Source organism: Anomaloglossus baeobatrachus, chromosome 4 (genome assembly GCF_048569485.1).
Source record: "Anomaloglossus baeobatrachus isolate aAnoBae1 chromosome 4, aAnoBae1.hap1, whole genome shotgun sequence".
Taxonomy (NCBI): Eukaryota; Metazoa; Chordata; class Amphibia; order Anura; family Aromobatidae; genus Anomaloglossus; species Anomaloglossus baeobatrachus.
The window spans coordinates 27,268,972-27,283,456 of NC_134356.1; the positions used below are offsets into that span (position 1 = coordinate 27,268,972).

The 14,485-nt window shown below is 48.7% G+C and overlaps 1 protein-coding gene across 1 annotated transcript; it reads right to left on the reverse strand.

The window, feature by feature from the left end:
- Positions 1–6,502: 6,502 nt before the first annotated feature.
- On the reverse strand, positions 6,503–9,520 carry LOC142302949 (E3 ubiquitin/ISG15 ligase TRIM25-like). Its single transcript, XM_075344051.1, has one exon. It carries the CDS (start codon positions 9,501–9,503, stop codon positions 7,905–7,907), a length of 1,599 nt encoding a protein of 532 aa, XP_075200166.1. The 5' UTR covers positions 9,504–9,520; the 3' UTR covers positions 6,503–7,904.
- Between the last annotated feature and the right edge of the window lie 4,965 nt (positions 9,521–14,485).

Below are 14,485 nucleotides of genomic sequence, written 5' to 3' on the forward strand. Positions count from 1 at the left end.
AACCGTTTTACCTCCCCGAAGACCCCGGGCCAATAGAACCTTTGCAATATTCGCTCCTGCGTTTTCTTGACCCCTAGGTGGCCACTCATCAGGTGTTTATGAGCCAAGTCGAGAACCCGCCGGCGATACGGCTGGGGCACCACCAACTGCTCTACCCCCACGCCCCTTATTTCATCTACCCGGTAGAGTAAATCCTGCTTAAGGGCGAAATGGGGGTACCTTACCTGGGCACCGGGTAGCTGTGCCACCCCGTCAACCACTGTCACCCGACTCCGGGCATGTATTAATGTAGGGTCCTGGAGTTGGGCTGTCCCAAACGTATCCGGGGACGCCTCCAACTCCGGGATGGGCTCGACCATCTCAGCCTCTCCTGCCAATACCTCTAGGGGCGACCTATCGGGTTCACACTCTGTCCCTATCAGGGGGACCCCTACGGCAGGCGTTCCGGATTCGGGATTGTCGGGCTCAGGTCCCGGACGGCCCAATACCTGAAGGGACTTAGGAGGCCCCTTCCATAGAGTCCAAAAATACGGCAGATCCCTTCCTAGGATCACGTCATAGGGAAGAGAGTTCATAAGTCCCACCTCATGTTGCACCTGTCCGCAGGGTGCTGTGATGGTGACAACCCCCGTGGGATAGTCTCGTCGGTCCCCATGTATGCAAACCACCCCCACGGTACGTCCTGTGGCCTTTATGTTAGCCCTTAGGGTTGATCGCACAAGGGTCACTAAGCTTCCGGAATCCAACAAGCCTGTAACCGGACGTCCATTCACCTGTATTTGGCACAAGTGGGGCTCAGTCTCCGGGGAGACAAGGTCCGCGGTATATACCGCCTGAGCATACATTGAACCCCGCCGGGTAACCCCACAATCCATGGGCTCCGTGGTGAGTGGACACTGGGCCTCCATATGTCCCACCCACTGGCACCGCCAACATCTAATAGGGAAGGATACCTCCTTGACGAGTTGTCGTTTAGGGTACATAGCCTTCCGGACCGCAGGGACGGCGGGCGCGACCTCAGACGGGACGGTAACAGACTCCCGCACCGGTGTCAGCGGTGGGTCCTTGGCCCGAGGCTTGGAGGGGCCGGACCGACGGCACGCAAAGTCTCAGTGTCCCGTATCAAGTCCTGCGTAGCCACATGCCGCTCCACCAGACCTACTAATTGGTCCAGGGTACTTGGGTCGCCCTGTCCTACCCACCGTTGAATGGTGACGGGTAAGGTACGCACAAAGCGATCCACCACTACCCTTTCCACCATTTGCGTAGGGCTCAGAGTGTCAGGCTGCAACCACTTCTTTACCAGATGCAACAAGTCATAGGCCTGAGAGCGTACGGGTTTGGCTTCCTCATAGAACCACTGATTTACCCGCTGAGCCCGTACATAGGTATTCACCCCCAACCGAGCAAGTATTTCGGCTTTCAGGGTCGCATAGTCTATGGCGTCCTCGGTACAGAGGTCCAGGTACGCTTTTTGGGGCTCCCCCGTCAGATAGGGCGACAATACCTCAGCCCACTGGGGGGTCGGCAGCTTTTCCCGCTCGGCCACCCGCTCAACCACCGCCAGGAACGCTTCCACATCATCCCCCGGGGTCATCTTTTGCAACGCTTGTCTCACCGTTTTCCGGACGCTGCCTTTCGTCACCCGGTCCCGGGGTTGTTGCTGCCTGTCCGGCACGGATCGACTTGGCCAGGAGAACCATCTGTTCTTGGTGTCTTTGCTCCTGCAATTGCAAGACTTGCTGCTGACGTGCATTGGCCTGAACCAGCTGCTTTAGAATGTCCTCCATGACGTCGCCGGGTTTGGGCTGTAGTATAGCCGCTTGAATCCAGGACATGTGCTACCGGGTCACCAGAAATGGAAGCTACACCTCACCGGGCTGGCATGCTCGCATTCTCCACCATATGTGAGGTAGCGTGGTCGGCTGCGTAGCAGAAGATACGGGATCTAGGCACCAAGGGTCACAGCACACGGTTTATTTCACAAACCACAAGTCCAATACAGCATACACTTACTTGTTCCTCCGGCAGATACTCAGGGAGTTGTGTTCACTCCCTCACACACTAGGCCCCCACGCCCATGTTCCTGTTTCCTTTTAACCCTACTTTCAGCCTGTAGGGAAACAGGATTAACCCTGGAGTGGAGTTGCTTTCTATACATGGAGGGAGCACAACCGGGGCGAGACGTACTGGCCGTCATAGACAACCCCGGTCACAGTCTCACAGCGCACAGTAAAAAACCATGATGACTGTAAATTCTGTTCCAGTCACCGGAACGATCACCCGGCGTCCGTAAAAAAAAAACCCAGTAAAAAAGAAAAACACAATGGATCGTTTTTTTGCAGCATCAGTTGTGCCACTATCTGCAAAGCAACGCATCCGTTGCATCAGTTGCACTACTGATTGGGACTGATGCAAAACAACCGAAGTGTGAACTTAGCCTTACCGGCACTGGTGTCACAGGGTCGGAGATACTGAGAGCTCGGAGAGGGGGTGTCACTGCAGTGCAGCAGCTCAGGAGGGTCAATGGATAGAGAGTCAGTGAAACTGCGGACTCATGGGGTGTTGCTGCTGCGTGCACCATTGATCTGCCAGCGGGCTGCTGGCTGTTTTGAATTGTCGGTTGACACGATGGAGTTCAAGAAAATGGACGCAGAGGCCAATCTGTGCAAGCGTTCGCTCTGCAGCCATTTTCTTGAATTCCATCGTGTGAACCGCCGAAGATTCCACGGAGCCTGCAGCCCACCAGCAGATCAATGGCGCCAGCTGCCGTGACACCCCACGAGCCTGCTGTATTGCCGACCCCCGTTCCACTGACCCTCCTGACCCGCGACACCCCTTCCTCCGAGCCCTCCAGCATTGCCAACCCTGTCTCCTGTGACCTGTCTGAGCTGCGCCCCCACTGCCACTCTCCCCTGGTGAGCTAAAATAAGACGCACTAGAATTATAAGACGGACCCCAATTTTAACAGTAAAAATGGTTTTTTTCCTACTTTCCTCCTTCAAATTTGGGGTGCGTCTTATAATCCGGAGCGTCTTATAAAACGAAAAATACGGTACTTACAGAGAAATTATATCCCACTGTCGGTTACATTAGGTGAATATATTTCTTCCCTGAATCCGCCTCTCCCAGATGACTACTCCAGTAGTAATGAGACATTTTTATAAAATTGCCCCCAGTTCACCGAGCCGCACACACAATAAAAACACCAGCAGTAATGCGCAATAATATACCATTTATTATCAGCAGTTTTATCTGTAGTTATACAATCATTTGTCTTATTATTAATAATTTTTATTTATTACAGATAAAATATTATAATTTTTGCCATCTGGAAACCATTAACAAGAAGCTGTTGTCAGATCCTCATATTCGTATAAGAATTCTTATAACTGTATGATGATGTACGGTAATTCTGACCACCACTAGGGGGAGCTAAATGTTTAAAGATTTTTGCAGTATTTTTTGGACTTAAGCTGGGGCCACACGGGCCACTACTGCGATGCTTGCATGAGACTCGGCTCGCGCTGGCAGCACAGCGGGACCCGAGTGTCATGCGAGTGTGCCTGCATCTGAGGTCCGACCCTGCGAGCGGACCTCAGCTGTTGGGGGCGGGCCGGCACAGAGGAGGAGAGGGAGGGATTTCTCTCCCTCTCTCCTCCGTAGCCGGCTATTGCGATTCTCGCTCTGCACGCGTGGTACACCTATGTACCACGAGTGCAGTGCGATTTTTCTCTCGCCCCATTCACTTGAATGGGTGCGAGAGAAAAAGAGTCTCGGCTTACAATCGCAGCATGCTGCGATTGTTTTCTCGGTCCGATTAGGGCTGAGAAAATAATCGCTCATGTGCGCTGACACCCAGGCTAGAATTGGTTTGAGGGGAATACGATGTTTTATCGCACTCCACTTGCACAGATTTTCTCGCCGGGTGGCTTGGGCCTTAAAGTGGTTTTCCACTTATAGAAAACGGTTTCCTACCCTGTAACATAAAGTTAGACAGCACTCGCCCTCCCGCTGTTCACACCGGTTCTCCACCGCCGCTTTGGTTTCTATGTTTCGGCTGCAGCGGTAACACCATGACTGCAACGCACATCGCTGCGACCTGACGCTGGACCGGGGGAGGGGGGAGTACTGTCTACGTTTGTGATTTTACATGCTGGGAAAAGATTAGGGATCACTTTTCTATAAGTGGAAAACTCCTTTAATGACAGCTGTATAAATCTTTATGCCGTGATCTCCCCTTCGTAATGGCTGAAAGTAGCGGCTGTTACAGTCATATAGCTATCAGGGTACAGGGAGGAGCCGGCGGCGGTGACTCCGGCCTCATAGTATTTGGCTATGCTACTAGTTATTACAATATTCAGAAAGCGCCACCTTCATGTGCTCAATGTGCTGAGTACACAGGATGAAAATAACAGGATCTGTCACCAGCAACTCATGTCATCATAACAGCAAATGGATCCAATTGTCAGAGTCAAGACAACAATCATTTACTAAATCGAAGCAGAAGCAGTGATCGGCTGGTCATCATGAGATCTCCCCTAAGGAGAATATGACTCGCCCACCCCAGGGCCATAGGTGACTCGGTGTCGGGCCGGACTAGTCCGGGGTAGTCAGCGGTGGCGGGGCCCGACTCCGTGACCCTGGTGGAGTCAATTAAAGTGGCGGTATGGATAGAGGAGATGGTGATGTTAAAGTTTATAATATATATTCGTGACGCCACCTGTGGATTGCGGCTATGGAGCCGTCACTGCTGAATGGGACCTCTGGGGCTGATGTAATGGCAACTGGGATGGTTCTGCTCCCCACAGGTGGAGTGGGTACCCCGGGGCAACCGTTGGTGCTTGTTAGAGTCTATGGTGTTGTGGATGCAGTACAGGATGAATCAGACGACACAGGGCTTGCAGTTAAGATCTTTTACTCACTGTTTCTGAGTCCAGGTGCTGGCAAACCGTTTGCCTACAGTATGCTGGGATCCACTGTCCAGTGCCTCCGCCGATCCCGGCTAATTCAGTAATTCAAGGGCCAATGCCGGTGCACCCCTCTTTGTGTATCCTTTCTCCTGACTGTCTTCTTAGCCTTGACTCTATTAGTTGAACTGGTCTTGGCCTCCACCACAGGACCTGAACAAGGGGCTTGCCTCACTGGTTTCTTGCCCTCTTCCCAGGGGGACTGTGGCAGGTTGTGGCCCTGGATGCTTGCAACCACCCCGGGCCTTCGGTGTTACTTTATGAGGAAATGTCTTTCTTCCCTCTGTCTGGGGACCGTCCCCGAATGCAGCCGGATCCCTCCACCCGATCTTTCTGTGGAACAGGCCACGAGCTAAAAATGCCCTTACGTGGCCCTGGGATCCTTTCTTTTCTTTGGGTGTCACCTGGGCCTAGCTAGACCCCAGGATCTTCACCAGGAACCTATTCTGTTCCTTTCTCTCAGACTTCACTCCTCCACTCTCCTGAGGTAACCATCTCCTCACTACTACTCTCTGACTGAACTGACTTTGAACTTCCTAGTTCCCTTTTCTACTCTTACTTTTTGACTCCTCTCACACACCCACTGGCTAGGCCCCACCCACACTATGAGGGACCAGGAATGGGACTTACGGCCCCATGAATACATCTATGGGGGTTGCTGCCACTATCCCTGACCCAGTGTATGCCTACCAATTGGTGGGTGCAAGTTTAGTCTGTGGACCGGCATATGACCCCATTCTTACCCAGGATAGGACATCACACCTCTGGCTGAGGTGCAATATCTCTGTGGCGACGGAAGCCTCAGGGGCACCACAAATATATCATCTATATTTTCTGCTAATTAAAACCAGAGCTGAGCCTGTTGTACACAGGGGAAATTTTGTCTCTTTTCCACAGTATCTGTCTTTAAAGGGAATCTGTCAGCAGGTTTTTGCTATTTAATCTGACAGAGGCATGATGTAGGGGCAGAGAGCCTGATTCCAGGGTTTCGTAACTTGCTGTAGTTTCACTACAATATTTTATCAGCAGGAGGTTATCACTAGAGGACTAGGTCTCATGTGGCGGCTAGTCCAGCTAATCTGTGTAACCCTGCCCCCAACAACTGATTGGCGGCTTGCTGACAATGTATAGTGTACACATAATGCTGCCAATCAGTAGTGTGTGCGGGGTTATACACAGCTCAGCATTCTGAGCTCTGCTACATCTACAGCAAAAAAAACAGGGATTCTATCAAAACTGCACAAGCAATCCAGTAGGTAACATCCCTGGAATCAGACTTTCTGCCCCTACATCATGCTGCTCCCAGATTACATAACAAAAAGATGCAGACAATCAACAATGAAACTGTGAACTTGATAAATGTTTCTGTCAGTCACTAACAGCGGCATTTAAGCCCCGAGATCTGGCTCAGACGTTAGTTCCGGAGCCCATTAGCATCCCTGCAGTATGACCATGAGGTGTCGATGGGCTGTCATGATGGCCGGGAACCTACGGAAACTCCACATACCGGTCAAGCTGATTTTTCTGTGATGTTCAGCCATAAACTGTGATTTTTATTCTACACAACATTAATGGAGCATTGCTGTATATAGAACAAGCGATCGCAGGGTCAAGGCCGTTAAAAAAAGAAACTTAACATGTTAGCAAAAGAAAAAAAACACAAACATTCAAATCCCCCTCCTTTTCCTAAGTTCCTTTTCCTTTTCCTAAGTCTATAAAGAAATGTAAAAATTTCAAAAATAGAAAAAAACAAATATATATTTAAATCTGAAATTAATCAGCACAATCTGCATTATGATTTTTTTTTTCCGATTTTCCTAACTTTATATGGTAAAATGAATGATGTCAACAAAATCTGCAAATTGTCTCACAACACACAAGCTCTACGTCTATGGTGACGGAAAGATAAGAAAGTGATGAGAATTAGAAAATTGGGAGGAAAAAATTAAACTGCAAAAATCTAAATTGTCTGTGTCTTTAAAGGGTTAAATCTGAATAATCCTAAATATGCATTATATAATAATTAGACGCTATTATTACATATGATCTGTTTTCTCTTTTTCTTATTGATTTTTACATTTAATTTTTTATATTTTATCTTCTGTACATGATGATGGGGGCCGCCATATTGTCTGAGCTGCTGCTATTTTCTGTTAATGTCACTCAAAGATTTGCTCCACGGCAGACACATGGATGGAGGAGACCATCGTCAGGCGAGGACTTGTGGGCATGCTCTGTGTCCTGTGCATAGATCCCTGTGCGGGGAGGGGGGAGCTGTGTCCATCAGTTATTGTCAATGGAGGATCCTGCATTATCCTCCTCCAGCTTTATACCAGAGGTGTTACCTTACACTTCATTTCCTTCCTGTGTTGATAATGAGACTGCTGAGAAGTGATCTCTGTGGAAAATCTATTGTTAGTCCATGTGCCCACGGGCGCTCGTACCTGCGGATATATTCGCAGGTACGGCCACATGTGTCCAAACATGCGGACTTTCACGCGATTTACCTACAGACGTCCCGGCCTCTATCTCCATAGCGGAGGGCCGGGATCTCCGCAAGTAAATCCGCATGAATAATTGACATGCAGTTAGGTGCGGCTGAGGGATCTCCGCAGGAGATTCCGCAGCCGCACTTTCCGCAGCGTGGACACAGACACTCCCCATGTCCCATAGGGTAACATGGGGAGTGCCTGTACATGGTAGAACCTGCGGATTTATCTGGAAAATCCAGAAAAATCCGCAGGTTTTCCGCGGCAAACTCCGCAGCAAAAAGCTCCCATGGGCACATGGCCTTAAGGTCAGTGGTGTCAGGAAACACAGGAAGATTTCAGGAGGCTCCAGAGGGAAATGTATTTTATGTCATAGAAAAATCAGAAAAATGTTTAGAATGAAAGTTAGTTTAAAAATTGGGATTTTTCTGATGTTTCTTTCCAGTTATGTTCTAATCTTCACCCAGCTATCTATATAGTGACCGTCATTATACATCCAAAACACACATAAGGCAGCATGAAGGGGCTCGGAGAAGGCGGCAGTGAAGGTGTGTAAGTGTCTGATGGGGTCACACAGCTCATAAAAGGACAGCTGCCCGGCCCCATAATCCAGACAGATCCTGACTCTACCACTGGAGATCTTGTTCGGTAACTGGATCTCTATACTGTCATGTATCACTGAATACTGATTATTATATCTCCTCAAACTCCAGGACTTGTTATTATTTCCAATCAGTGACTCTTCTCCCCTCCTGTCTATACTGGGGTAACACATCCCCACACTCCACCCCCCTGATCTACTGCTCTCCACATCCCAGTAATGGCGTCCTGAGGTAAATCCCCTCCTGCTCATCACCTGATTATACTGGAATCTCTCTGCTGTTTCTGGACGATGCTGGTTATTTTGTGTCCAAGTCGCAGTTTTCAGGTCGTCTGATATAAGGAGATCATTACCAGCTGTGTTTACATCCAGTAATATGTCTGCAGGATCCTCCACATAGATCCCCCTCCTTATACCTGTTATTACCTCACATAATGTGTGTAATGTGTGTGAGATCACAGCCACATCCAGGTCATCTCCATCATGGAGCTGTTTATCATGTCCCCCTGTGTCCTCATCACCTCCCTCCTCCTCAGGATCACACAAGTCCCCGGTGTCTGGTTCCTGTAAGACGGTCAGTGGATCAGTCATGTTACACAGCTCCTCAATGTGCCTCATCTTCCTGGACAGCTCGTCCTTCTTTATCTCCAGCTTGATCAGAGCAGACAGTGACCGTGACTCTTCCTTTTCCTGCCTGGAGATCTCACTCAGGACCTTCTTCTCCAGGTCGTCCACCCGTCTCCTGATGTCTATACATAGGGCAGTGACTCTCTCGGCTTCTCCAGCTGCTTTCTCTTGAGCTTTTCTCCTTCGTTCCTTCAGACTCCGAACTCTTTCCTCAGTCTTCTCTCTCTTTGTGGTCAGTTTCTGGAGAACATTGCTCAGTTTCTTCTTCTTCTTCTCTGAGGCCTCATCCAGTGACTCCATTTTATGTCCTTTATGTTTCCCAATCAAACTGCAGGACACACAGATACAAGCCGCGTCCTCAGTGCAGTAATATTCCAGGATCTTCTTATGGACAGAACATTTCCTTTTTTCCAGAGAAGTGCTGGGATCAGATAAGACGTGTTCTGGTGATTTGCTGTGAGTCCTCAGGTGTTTCTCACACAGAGAAGCCTCACAGTGTAGACAGGATCTAACAGCAGGAACAGGAGAGTCCACACAGTAAGTGCAGTAGATCCCGGTGATCTCTTGTTCTTGCTGAGTAATCAGGAAACGTTCTGCGACATTATGAAGATTTATGTTCCTCATCAGCGCCGGCCGCTCCTGAAACTCTTCTCTGCATTCAGAACAGGAATAAACTCCAGACCCATCCTGTGTATCCAGCACACGATCAATACAGACCCGGCAGAAGTTGTGTCCACATCTCAGCATTACAGGATCCTTAAAAATAGATAAACAGATGGAGCAGAGCAGCTCGTCATTCAGATCAGCAGACGCCATGGCTGACGGAAGACAGAAGAAGCGAAACTGAAAGTGGATGATTCCGGAACAGGAAAACTGTAGTTACACCCATTTTCTTAACCCCTTAAAGCTGCAGCATTTATTTTTCATCTCTGCATTCTAAAAGCCAAAGTTTTCTATTTTTCGATTGATACAGCCGTACTAGGGCTTTTTTTTATGGCTGACGGAAGAAGGAAGAAACGAAACTGAGTGTGTCTAATAATACTTAGCAATGTTGTAGTTACACCCAGGCCCGGACTGACAGGCGGGAGGGGCGGGACTTCTCCCGGTGGGCTGGCCGGTGGAGGGGTGGGGGGGGCCGCCCCCCGCCTCTCCCACACTGCCTGCTGTTTAAAATTATTTTGTGGCTGCCGCCACCCGCCGGCCGCCACTATAGCGGCGGGGTCCGGTGAGCAGCCCCCACCCATGCCGTACCCAGTACGTCATGGCGAAATCGCAGCCCCGGAGGCTGCGATCGCTGCAAATACCTTAGATTCGGGGAGGAGGGGACCTCAGGAGGGGTGGTGTCTCCTCCCCGGACCTACGGAGGCTGTGATTGGCTGACAAACGCCACTCAGCCAATCACAGCCACTAATGTTTCAGCCATTGAAAATCTCTGAAACATTGAAATCCATCCAAGATCAGTGCAGCTGTAGCCCTGATCATTGGCTGGAGCTGGGTGACCTGTGTTTCACCCGCCCCCAGCTCTGATTGGAGAGACCGGCCTTGTGACCGATCTCTCCAATCACTGTGGATCTGGGGCCGCAGACCACTCCCCTCAGCTTCACTCCGGCGTCTGTGACTCTGTGGAAGGTGAGGAGAGCTGCTGATCCATTATTACTATAGGATGGGGACAAAGTGCGCACATTACTATGAGATGGGGATAAGGCTGGGGACATTACTATAGGATTGGGACATTACAAGGATGGGCACAATACTATTGGATGGGGACATTACTATAGGATAGGGACTAGGATGGGCACATTACTATAGGATAGGGACAAGGTGGGCACATTACTATAGGATGGGGCAAGGCTGGGCACAGTACTATAGGATGGGGACTAGAATGGGCACAGTACTATAGGATGGGGACATTACTACAGGATGGGGACAAGGTGGGCACATTACTGTAGGATAGGGACATTACTACAAGGGGACAAGGATGGGAAACATTACTATAGAATAGGGATAATACTATAGGGTGGGGACAAGGTTGGCACATTACTAAAGGATGGGCACATTACTATAGGATGGGGACATTGCTACAAGGGGACAAGGATGGGGAACATTACTATAAGATGGGGGACAAGGATGGACACATTACTATAGATTGAGGACATTACTATAGGATGGGGACAAGGATGAACACATTACTACAAAATGGGGACAAGGATGGGGAACATTACTTTAGGATGGGGACAAGGATGAGCACATTACTGTGGGATGGGGACTAGGATGGGGCACAATACTACAAGGGGACAAGGATGGGCACATTACTGTGGGATGGGGACTAGGATGGGGCACAATACTACAAGGGGACAAGGATGGGCACATTATTGTGGGATGGGGCACAATACTACAAGGGGACAAGGATGGGCACGTTACAACAATATGGGGAACATTACTAAAAGATGTTGGTCAAAATTTCTATATAGTGCTAATTGTAAGACTATTAGTTACAAGAATGGAATAAAATATATAAAAAAAAAATGTTTATATTTAAACAAAGAATGTGCGCGTTTTCTATAATGAACAAGTGAAAATTTCAAAATCAGTGATCCCAAGGTGTGTAAAAAAACAATAAAATATATTATATATGGTACCAATAAAAATGTCACTTTGTCCTGCAAAGAATGCGGCCCCCCAATTTATTTTTTTCCTCTGTGCGGCCCATACATCCAGCCGAGTTTGAGACCCCTGCCTTAAAGTAAATAAATATATGATAATGTCAAAGTAAAATAAAATGACTTATCGCTCGGTCCATACCCCTATGACTGTAAGCCAGTGGCTCCTGGGAGGTTCACCAGTTTCATTGATTTACTGTGCATGCCCAGGGTAGGAACAGTGACACCGTTTTCGGCCAGCCCAAGAGTTGTAAAGAGCTGAAGGTGCCATTGCTCTAACATCAGATAGGGCCGTAATTGTAATAAAAGAGAGCAGAGTGTAGAAGAAATAGGTGGCCTTCACCCCGATCCATAAAAGTCCTTTATTTTGTTTGCTTAAAAACCATAGATGCAGGAGGATGCGGCCGCGCTGCTTCGTCCTCCTGCATCCATGATTTATAAGCAAACAAAATAAAGGACTTTCATGGATCGGGGTGAAGGCCACCTATTTCTTCTACACTCTGCTCTGCTACGTATGTCGTCTATTTGAAGGTTTAGCTCCACTTTCTCCATGTGACCAGTTAGTGCTCATTGTACTCCTTTTTTGTCCTATGATGAGTTTGGTGGATTAATGTTGCCAGATCTATTTCACTGGTTGTGGTCACAATTGTAATAAAGACCCCCATCTAGGCAAGTAAGTATGTGTGTAGGGAGGGGGGCAGCATAGCTGCAATTGTTTTGTGACAGCATGTAATAAAGACCATTGAGGTTTTTATTACAAATATTGTCCTGCCTCTTGACAGTGTCCCTTTAAGAACATTCTAAATTTTCTGTAGGGCGACTTCAATTACATATAGTGTAATTCTGGCTTTACAGCAGTTTGGATGCTGTAATTATGCCATAGACCTCAAGCAATCCGCAAACAAATCTACTTCACATTCACTTCATAGTAGGTGGGCCTGTCTGCTCCCAAATGCCAGGGCTGATTTTCAGTCCCAGTCCGGCCCTGGACTTACACCCATTCATTTAACTCCTTAATGGGAATCCTTGTGAGAATACTGCGATTAGGGGCAGAAACCCTGATTTCAGAGTTGTCACTTACTTTACTGGGTCCTTTATTTTTTTTTTTTTAAAAACAACTGTTTTCTGTGTTGCACAGCTACAAGTTATCTGAATGCTGAGCTCTGTATAACCCCACCCAGACCACTGATTAGCAGCATTCAGTCTACAATGTACATAAGCAGAAAGCTGCCAATCAGTGGTGTGCACAGAGAGAACTAAGGAGTACTTCTCACATAGCGAAATCGCTGCTGAGTCACAGGTTTTGTGACGTACCAGTGACCTCATCAGCGATCTCGCTGTGTGTGACACTAAGCAGCGACCTGGCCCCTGCTGTGAAATCGCTGATCGTTACACACTGTTCTGGTTCATTTTTTGCTCGTTGATCTCCCGCTGTGCAGCACGCATAGGCGTGTTTGACGGCAGGAGACGAACGATCTGAATGAGCAGGGAGCTTGCGTCTGGCAGCCTGCGGTACGCTAGTAACCATGGTACACATCGGGTAACTAAGGAAAGCACTTTGCTTAGTAACCCGATGTGTACCCTGGCTATGTGTGTAGGGAGCTGGCGCCTGGCAGCTGCGGACGCTGGTAACCATGGTACACATCGGGTAACTAAGCAAAGCGCTTTGCTTAGTAACCCGATGTGTACCCTGACTACACGTGCAGGGAGCCGGCGCCTGGCAGCTGCGGACGCTAGTAACCATGGTACACATCAGGTAACTAAGCAAAGCGCTTTGCTTAGTAACCCGATGTGTACCCTGGCTACCAAGCAGAGCATCGTTACACGGGTCGCTAGTGACTGATCTCTGACCGCTGTGGAGATTTACCTGATTGACACCTCACCAGTGACTATTTAGAGACACTCCAGCGATCACGGCAAAGTCGGAACGCTGGTCGCGTCGCTTAGTGTGACGGTACCCTAAGAAGCAAGAAAAGCACAATAGGGTGATACCATATTACAACTATGTATAGAGAAGGGATGTGTGCTCACCAGATTAAGTTGTATATCACATAAGAACTTTAGAGTATATCAGCTGGTGACAGTCACATGAGGAATGATGGAGGAGAGTTGTAGGAAATATGCATGTCAGCTATCTGTGCTGCTGGAAGGTGAGACAAATGGGTGGGGAAAGAAAGAACAAAAGGACTCCTTGTTTTTTTCAGTAGGAACCTTCACAGCTGCAATAGAAAAAACACCAAAGCTATGCAGAGCTGAGCTCCTTCAACATGGTCAGCATAAGTATGAGCTATAGCAGGCATAGGGAGGAGTGAGGAGAAGGGAGTGGCTGCAGCTGAGATTACAACTTGGTACCTGTTAGATCACTGCAGAATAGATATTAACTAGGGATGAGTGAATGTATTTGCCATTATTCGGTATCCGACGGATAACAGACTATTCGCGCCATTCGGTATCCGACAAACAAAACAAAATCCACTCCGACACTTTCATTTTCGTTTCTGACTTCCTGGTACTCATTTTGAGAGAGAGAGAGGGAGAGAGAGAGAATACTGTTTCAGTCTTTTCCCATCCATTTCAGCCTTTTTCTGAGTCACCACAGCTCGCCGTTAGGTCCAACGCAGGGGTGGGATTCAGCCGGTTCTGTCCGGTTCTGGAGAACTGGTTGTTAAAATAGCAGCCGGTTCCCAGAACCGGCAAGAAACAGCTCCGGCGACCCGGTTCCCTGTATTCATTTGTGTGTCTCTTTAAGACACTAGCACAAATGAATCCCCGTACCTCCGCGCCGCACTTCCTGGTACCGTGGAGCCTGTCTGCTCCCTGACTCGGTGTGCAGCGACGTGCTGACGTTGCGGAGATGACGGCAGTGTGAGGAGGTAGCTCCTCCTCCTGCCGTCTGTCAGCGTCAGAGTGCAGAGACGAGCCGCGGAGGAGGACGGAAGACAGGAGAAGCTGACGGTGCCTGGAGGTAAGTGCACAGTGAGCTGAATCTGCACGGAGCAGGGAGAGGAGCCGCAATAAGATGGCAGCTATATGTGGCTATATGGGGATAGGCCACATAAGATGGGAGCGCTATATAGGGAGAGGGGCCACATTAAAATGAGAGCGCTATATAGGGAGAGGGGCCACATTAAGATGGGA